General features: G+C 47.8%; 1 protein-coding gene across 1 annotated transcript in view; it reads left to right on the top strand.

The window, feature by feature from the left end:
• hcn4 (hyperpolarization activated cyclic nucleotide-gated potassium channel 4) overlaps positions 1 to 9029 on the top strand; it is a 53399-nt gene that overhangs the window by 16315 nt on the left and 28055 nt on the right. Inside the window, exon 2 of the mRNA XM_030764910.1 lies at positions 1106 to 1529. Within this exon, the coding sequence (XP_030620770.1) occupies positions 1106 to 1529 (424 nt within the window). The remainder of the gene's footprint in view (positions 1 to 1105; positions 1530 to 9029) is intronic.

The raw sequence follows: 9029 nt of genomic DNA, 5'->3' as shown, positions 1-9029 counted from the left end.
CAGTATGTGCGTGTGCGTGTGCGTGTGCGTGTGCCTGTGTCTGTGCGTGTGTGTGTGTGCGTGCGTGTGTGTGCGTGTGTGTGCGTGTGCGTGTGTGTGCGCGTGTGTGTGTGCGTGCGTGTGTGTGTGTGTGTATGAAGTTAACGCTATATGCTTGATGACTGGAGATAGTTAGAATGTGATCAGCTGTAGTTGTGGTGTACGGTGTGGAAACGCAGAGCCCAGTAACAGGGAGCTGTCCTGGGGTTTTCCTCTTTTTTGAGGATATGGCACAGTGACCTCAAAACACACAGAACACGTAATGTATCGTGCGTGCAGAGAGCCAAAGGCTTTTCTGTACATTACAATCCTGTGTGATTAGACAGACTAATGCAGACCCTCAAGCACATGGTCTCATTTGATTCTCATGTTACTGCTACAGTGAACTAAAGTGTGCTTTTAGGTTTAATTGGTAAATGACTATGTATTTATAACCATTTAATATTTTTTAAAATATATTATTTATTCACTAATTATGTATTTGTTTTGCATTTTGCTTGCTTGCAGATACTTTAACACAGATATGAGTTTAATTAACAAAGTAATTGAAAATTTAGAAATGATCTGCTGGGTGAGAGTGAATTAGCCACTGAGGCAAATTTGCTCAGTAGTTTATTTTATACTCAGCACATCATCCTTAAATTATGTTCATATAACTTCTTGAAAATAATAAAGATGTGTTATAGTGATTTAGGTTTGGATGAGACTATCAAATGCAAAAACTACCCACAGCAAACTGTAAATTTTACCTGAAAAATGTGTGTACATTAAACCCTAAGAGCGTAAAGAGACTGACTATAAAAGCCAAATTATGCAGTGTATAAACCTCAATGCTCACTTATACACACTCAGACACACACACACACACACACTCACACACACACTCAATCACTCTCACAAACATACACACACTCACTTGCCCTCAGACCTCACGCACACACTCACACTCACACACACTCACACCCTACTCACTCTCACATATCACACACACACACACACGCACACACACACACACACACACTGTGCTCATCACTGACGTCCCTGTGTGTGCCCACTGTTCTGACAGGTTTTACTGGGACCTGACCATGCTGCTCCTGATGGTTGGAAACCTGATCATCATCCCCGTGGGCATCACCTTCTTCAAGGACGAGCACACGCCGCCATGGATCGTCTTCAACGTGGTGTCCGACACCTTTTTCCTCATGGACCTGGTGCTCAACTTCCGCACCGGCATCGTCAAAGAGGACAACACGGAGATCATCCTGGACCCTCAGCAGATCAAGATCAAGTACCTGCGGAGCTGGTTCGTGGTAGACTTCATCTCCTCCATCCCTGTGGACTACATCTTCTTAATAGTGGAGACGCGCATTGACTCGGACTTTTACAAGACGGCGCGTGCCCTGAGGATCGTCCGCTTCACCAAGATCCTCAGCCTGCTCCGCCTCCTGCGCCTCTCCAGGCTCATCCGCTACATCCACCAGTGGGAGGAGGTAGGCTTTTCTCCAGCTTTCCCAGTAAAACCAGTACACTGTCGGACCAGACCACCAGCGAATCCGGCGCTGGTCCCTCTCAAAGGGAACCTCTCGAAACGCTTCGATTAAACGTTTTGTTTTCTTTAAAGTCGTAACAGATCGATATTCCTTTGCATCCTGTTGCATGTTCAGTGCAGTGGTCATGGTGACACATGTCAGACGAGCAGAGATTAGGGACAGCTTATTTTATCTGTAATACATGAAAATTAGATTATCTCTGTTGGTTTTCTGAGAGGAAAATGACTCCTGTGAAATAATGAACCGTGGTCCTGGCGAATCATATCGGCATCCTTCCAAACAATCACAGAACTGTGGGATTTAGAGAAAAATCAACATGATCCGCTGTCTTTTTTAAGAATTTCCAAAACATTGATAAAAGATATGGGGGGGGAGGGGGTTGATTATAATTAAAGCAGTAATTAGGAAAGTTCCAGCTCATTGCTGGGCAAATACCCAGACGGCGTCTCGGCGGTACCGAGTGCAAAGTGAAAACTTCGGAATCCGGCAGGAGCCTCGCTCAGTCGGGACCACGTCCCACCTCCTAACGGCATGTCGGAGCGTTCTCCCCACGTCGCCAGGAACTACCCCCCCCCCCCCCCCCCCCCCCCCCCCCCCCCCCCCACTGAACCTCTGATCCTAAACACAACAGTGATAACTTGCGCTTTTCTCTCCGAGATGTTTCACAGCCAGTTTCTGAAAACGTTGCTAACCGCTGAAGTCTCTCATGGTGATGCTGTGTTGGCACATCAGTAGAGTACAGTCAGTGTTTCTGTGGAGGGAGAGCGTACTACAGTGTTTATTCCAAAAACAGGCGACTTCCAGTATAGTCCAGTGTTTATTCCAAAAACTGACGGCTTCCAGTATAGTCCAGTGTTTATTCCAAAAACTGACGGCTTCCAGTATAGTCCAGTGTTTATTCCAAAAACTGATGGCTTCCAGTATATTCCAGCGTTTATTCCAAAAACAGATGGCTTCCAGTATATTCCAGTGTTTATTCCAAAAACAGATGGCTTCCAGTGTATTCCAGCATTTATTCCAAAAACAGACGGCTTCCAGTGTATTCCAGCATTTATTCCAAAAACAGAAGGCTTCCAGTGTATTCCAGCATTTATTCCAAAAACAGAAGGCTTCCAGTGTATTTCATGGTTTGAGTGGCATGGTTGATGGTAAAACTAACTGAAATGAACCTTGATTTTGCCAAGGGCACTTGAGAGGGTTTAGTGAGCGTTGAGGAAAAACCGCATGCGTTACGTTTCCCAAGAGGCGGCGGAAATGACGCCGTCCTTCATCTGTGCGTGTGTCATTGATTGAGCAGTTAAAAAAAAAAAAAAAAGAATAAATATAAAAAAAGGCAGTAGAGGAAGAGAATACCTCTAAGACAACACCACGCAACTCACTCACCTCCTTTGTACCTGTTTACTATGATATATGAGTGACAGGCAGGAACAGCCAGTCACAGAGACACATTCACATCTGCATGCCCCTGGCCTCTGCCTGGTGAAGAACTGTTAGATCTGAGAGGTTACTGCTGACAAACTGATCACATGACCTGCATGGCCTCTTACTCTCTTTTATTAACATCCTGTCAGGTCCTCCTTCTCAAATCCAGAAGAATTGTTGATATCGAAATCAGAGGAACAAGGAATCAGCGAAGTGTTTATCCACAGTAGGGCACCACACACATGCATTTGACTGATGTGAATGACTTGCTGCCGTTCTGCGGAGCCGTATGGCACGGGTCAATAATTCACTTTATAATTTGATCCAGAACAAGTGTCTCCTCTCCGACACAGTAATGTGTTTGACCAGTAAGGGGTCACATGCACTGCCTAACGGACGCGCCGTGTAGAGTCATGTGATACAGAGGATCATGTGATGTTGGTCATGTAGGTGTTGGGGGAGAACATGTGGTATTCCTGTTGTAGGTGTGGGGGGGGGCATGTGGTATTCCTGTTGTAGGTGTTGGGGGGGCCGTGTGGTATTCCTGTTGTAGGCGTTGGGGGGGGCATGTGGTATCCCTGTTGTAGGTGTTGGGGGGGGCATGTGGTATCCCTGTTGTAGGTGTTGGGGGGGGCATGTGGTATTCCTGTTGTAGGTGTTGGGGGGGGCATGTGGTTTTCCTGTTGTAGGTGTTGGGGGGGCGTGTGGTATTCCTGTTGTAGGTGTTGGGGGGGGGGCATGTGGTATTCCTGTTGTAGGTGTTGGGGGGGCGTGTGGTATTCCTGTTGTAGGTGTTGGGGGGGGCATGTGGTATTCCTGTTGTAGGTGTTGGGGGAGAACATGTGGTATTCCTGTTGTAGGTGTGGGGGGGGGCATGTGGTATTCCTGTTGTAGGTGTTGGGGGGGGCATGTGGTATTCCTGTTGTAGGTGTTGGGGGGGGCGTGTGGTATTCCTGTTGTAGGTGTTGGGGGGGGCATGTGGTATTCCTGTTGTAGGTGTTGGGGGGGCGTGTGGTATTCCTGTTGTAGGTGTTGGGGGGGCATGTGGTATTCCTGTTGTAGGTGTGGGGGGGGGCATGTGGTATTCCTGTTGTAGGTGTTGGGGGGAGAACATGTGGTATTCCTGTTGTAGGTGTTGGGGGGGCATGTGGTATTCCTATTGTAGGTGTGGGGGGAGAACATGTGGTATTCCTGTTGTAGGTGTTGGGGGGGGGCATGTGGTATTCCTGTTGTAGGTGTTGGGGGGGCATGTGGTATTTCTGTTGTAGGTGTGGGGGGGGCATGTGGTATTCCTGTTGTAGGTGTTGGGGGGAGAACATGTGGTATTCCTGTTGTAGGTGTTGGGGGGGGCATGTGGTATTCCTGTTGTAGGTGTTGGGGGGGGCATGTGGTATTCCTGTTGTAGGCGTTGGGGGGGGCATGTGGTATTCCTGTTGTAGGTGTTGGGGGGGCATGTGGTATTCCTGTTGTAGGTGTGGGGGGGGGCATGTGGTATTCCTGTTGTAGGTGTTGGGGGGGGGCATGTGGTATTCCTGTTGTAGGTGTTGGGGGGGCATGTGGTATTCCTGTTGTAGGTGTTGGGGGGGGGCATGTGGTATTCCTGTTGTAGGTGTGGGGGGGGCGTGTGGTATTCCTGTTGTAGGCGTTGGGGGGGGCGTGTGGTATTCCTGTTGTAGGTGTTGGGGGGGGCATGTGGTATTCCTGTTGTAGGCGTTGGGGGGGGCATGTGGTATTCCTGTTGTAGGTGTTGGGGGAGAACATGTGCTATTCCTGTTGTAGGTGTTGGGGGGGCATGTGGTTTTCCTGTTGTAGGTGTTGGGGGGGGGCGTGTGGTATTCCTGTTGTAGGTGTTGGGGGGGGCATGTGGTATTCCTGTTGTAGGTGTGGGGGGGGGCATGTGGTATTCCTGTTGTAGGTGTTGGGGGGGGCATGTGGTATTCCTGTTGTAGGTGTTGGGGGGGCGTGTAGTATTCCTGTTGTAGGTGTGGGGGGGGGCATGTGGTATTCCTGTGGTAGGTGTGGGGGGGGGCATGTGGTATTCCTGTTGTAGGCGTTGGGGGGGCATGTGGTATTCCTGTTGTAGGTGTGGGGGGGGGCATGTGGTATTCCTGTTGTAGGCGTTGGGGGGGGCATGTGGTATTCCTGTTGTAGGTGTTGGGGGGGGCATGTGGTATTCCTGTTGTAGGTGTGGGGGGGGGCATGTGGTATTCCTGTTGTAGGTGTTGGGGGGGGCATGTGGTATTCCTGTTGTAGGTGTTGGGGGGGCGTGTAGTATTCCTGTTGTAGGTGTGGGGGGGGGCATGTGGTATTCCTGTGGTAGGTGTGGGGGGGGGCATGTGGTATTCCTGTTGTAGGCGTTGGGGGGGCATGTGGTATTCCTGTTGTAGGTGTGGGGGGGGGCATGTGGTATTCCTGTTGTAGGCGTTGGGGGGGGCATGTGGTATTCCTGTTGTAGGTGTTGGGGGGGCAGCATCATGGTATTGATAACACTGTCTAATACGTTGGCATTCTTTGTGGAGCACAGTTGACCATCTTCACTGAGGGAGGGGGCCTGTCGTTCCGTCCCCCACTGCCCTCCACTTGACAGCTGGACAGCTCTCATTGTCATATTTCAATTATGGATGAAAAAATAATAATAATAAGACGCTGGCCGGATATCCTCCTTTAGACAAAGCACCGACTTGAATTAAATTAGTCAGCATGTTATTAAATCAAATACGAATGGAAGCACTAATGAATAATCCCCGTGAGTGGCCCCCCTGTACCAGAGGCGTGTGATCTCAGCATCTCCAATGCTCTCTAGATGAGCACTGTGTTCTTAACCGTTGATCCTGGACAAGGTTTTTTGGATGGACGACCATTCATTGGAAGCATTAATGAAGAAAGGAATTTAAAGCAATGACGCTGCTTTGGGCAAAATTCATCCTAATGCTGGTGCTGTACTTTTCCTGTTTTTTTGGCTGAGGAAAATTAAGAATCCTTTTCAGAGGAAAAGTTAACAGGTGGCACATTTAAGGGGCTCATAGTTTCAAACACGACAGACAATTATACCTGCCATTTTGATATGAGTGTCGGGAGCTTTTTGAGCAAGACCATCTGTTTTTGTTTGCTGTGCGGAGGCAGGAAGTCCATCTCTATTAATATTCGAAACGGGGATCATTAAGATTCGTGGTTTACCTTAACTGGTTCCGCGCCGGGTTCTGAAGGGACGGCCCGATCCGGCAGAGGTCCCGAGACACCGCGATAAGAGACGGTCTCTCGTGGAAGGCTGTCAGCTCCGCCTTTCATTTGCAACCCAATCAAATCTTTTGACGAACGTTAAAAAAATAACGCCAGTCAACCAACTCGGATTAGTCTCATACTTGATGACCCCGAAAACCCGAGCGAAGAACTGGTCTGTCTGAGATAAGAGAGAAGAGAAGAAAAGCTTTAAGAGCACATTATTAAACACACAATGAAGCTTTCCAGCCAAGCTGACAGGCTCCTCAACAAGGCAAACATGCTTTGTATGATATTAATAGCCACAGTGAGCCACCCTGAAAAATATATTAGTCTACCTTTAATACGCAGTCAGAAACACATCCAGTAATACTGCATGATGGGGGGGGGGGGGGGGGGGGCTGGCCAGAGGCTGCTTGACAGGAATCAGAAAGTATTGCTTTTTTCCGATTGGCTTGCTCCACACCAAAAATTCCAAGGAAGCGAGAAGACACAGAAACAGTTGAAGTGAATGATTTTGTTTGAATTCCACACTGGCCAATCATGCCACCCATTCATCATCATTAGGAGCAGTGACATCAAACAGCAGATGCCAAAGCTTCCTGGTCCGTTCTGCCGTCTGCGCAGAGGCTCTGCGCAGACATGTGCTAGCCGAGCTATCCGTCGACTCACCTCTCCTGCCGTCTGCCTCGAGAGGTCTCTCATCTTTCCACTCACATTCCTTGCTCATCTCTCTGTCTATCCCAAAGCGGAATGTATTAAAGCGACACAAACTGAAGCATAAGACAGATATCCCTCAACTCAGCACTCTGGAGACCCAGTCCAGAGTGTGAACAGCCAAAACAGCACATTAAGTCAAATCAGCGCAGGAGTAACAGCCAATTTGGGCAATATATTCCATTTAAACGCCAAATGGAAAAGAGAAGATCTCCACACCCTCGTCTGAGGCTCTGATGAAGTCAGACGGTTCTGACAGGCTGGAAGGAATCCCCGAGATCTCAAAGAGTCTTTCCTGTGCTTCCCCTGCATGGCCTCATCCATCAACGTTCTCTCACTGTGTTGTAGTCTGACTTATTTGATCTGCCAATCAATTAAAAGCAAAAGGCCCAGTCATCCATCATACCCTTTGCAATACTCTGTACCAGCGTGCCCGAGTGACAGGGAGAGAGAGAGAGAGAGAGAGAGAGAGAGAGATCTGCCAAATGATTCCCACAGTTTTCATGATTTATACATTTCTAGAACAGTTTTTCCCCTCCATCTGGAGAGCTCCCATGGAACGAGATGCATTAAGCTTAATTCCTCGGAGGCAAAATTATGACTTTATAATAACCCAGTATTGGAGGGGATTTTTGTCAATTTAGTAAGAATATTTTATTCGATAATTGAGAGGCAGTCTGTTGCTGCTTTGCGTTGCTAATTTATTGGAATTGAAGGCTGGGAACGGATTGGAGGATGAATCCCTCAGCTGAATTCAGAGCCTGTTTAAAAGCACTTGCTCTTTCCTACTGCCTGTTTTATCAAAAGGTTTACATGACATTATGCTGGTCAGAGGTGGAGAAGTTTGTATCTCGGCTGTGTGTGTGTGTGTGTGTGTGTGTGTGTGTGTGCGTGCGTGCGTGCTTGCGTGGGAGTTTTTTAGAAGTCATCGAGGGGAAAGAATTTTGAGGGGATAGCTAACGGAACAGTTATGTGAGCTATTCTGGCTTGTATAAAATCTATTCGATGCAGATAGGACGTATGTTATGTAACTGCCTTTTGTAATATGGAAAAAGTCGTTTTGTGTCTCGCTGACTGTAGAGGTGACTTATATATTTTACGTGTATGTAAATGTCTTTTTCCTTTGGGACGACTGTGGCTATTCCCTTCCAGCCTTGACAATAACCCTCTGAGCCATGAAGAAAGACGAGCAGTGACGAGTGTGACTTTACAATGGTCTTCATGATTTATTCATATGCCACAGACCTGTTTTACAGCTCGTTAATGTTATAGAATCTCATTTAGTCCCAGCTGAAAAAGACGACGCGGCATGATATTGCCTCTCCTCCGATAACACAGACATAATTGTGATTGAAAGAGAACTTTTTTTTTTTCTTTTCGGAGACAAACAGAGAAATGAAGACTGAAGTGAAGATGTGTCTGCTCTGTAAGGTACACCGAACGAGAAGGTCGGAGCTTGGACGAGCGACGGCGTACAGATGATGTAAATTCACCCAGGTCTAAACACTTTAAGCCCAGAGAGATAGAGGGAGAGAAAGAGAGCTGTAACTTCTGCTTTGTTTTGTTCTGTGGCTTGGCATTGTTACTTTTTTCTAAGCAGAGAAGGAACCACACAGTCTGTGTGTGTGTGTGTGTGTGTGTGTGTGTGCCTGCTGAGCTGAGTTGTTGTCTGATTCGATTGGCAGGGTCGCCTTCTGCATTCCTGTGTTTCCAACGACGTCTGCAGATGTAGCTATGGAAGTCTGATTGGTTTTGATGACCTTCTGTCATGTGGCAGCATTGGAAACCAGAGCTGTTGCTGCTGCGATGCTCTGAGCTGTTCTGGTTGTTCCAAATGAGCCAGGAACTCCTCAGTTCTGTTTTGTTTCGGATGTACTGTTGTGATCAGGCAGAACCTCCTGGTCTTGCTTTGTTTCCCATGCAGAGTCCATTTAGCTGTGTGTGTTGGGGTGAATGGGGTGTTTCAGGACACTTTGATGACTGAGTAAAGTAGAGGAGCTCAACCCAGATCCACAGTAATCCTACTCCCCTGAGAGCTACCGGCAGGTGGTTGCACAGTGTTGCAGAGAGAGAGAGAGAGAG

This window comes from Chanos chanos, chromosome 2 (genome assembly GCF_902362185.1).
Source record: "Chanos chanos chromosome 2, fChaCha1.1, whole genome shotgun sequence".
Taxonomy (NCBI): domain Eukaryota; kingdom Metazoa; phylum Chordata; class Actinopteri; order Gonorynchiformes; family Chanidae; genus Chanos; species Chanos chanos.
The sequence above is the reverse complement of the archived record's forward strand: the minus strand, read 5'-3'. Positions and strand labels throughout refer to the sequence as shown.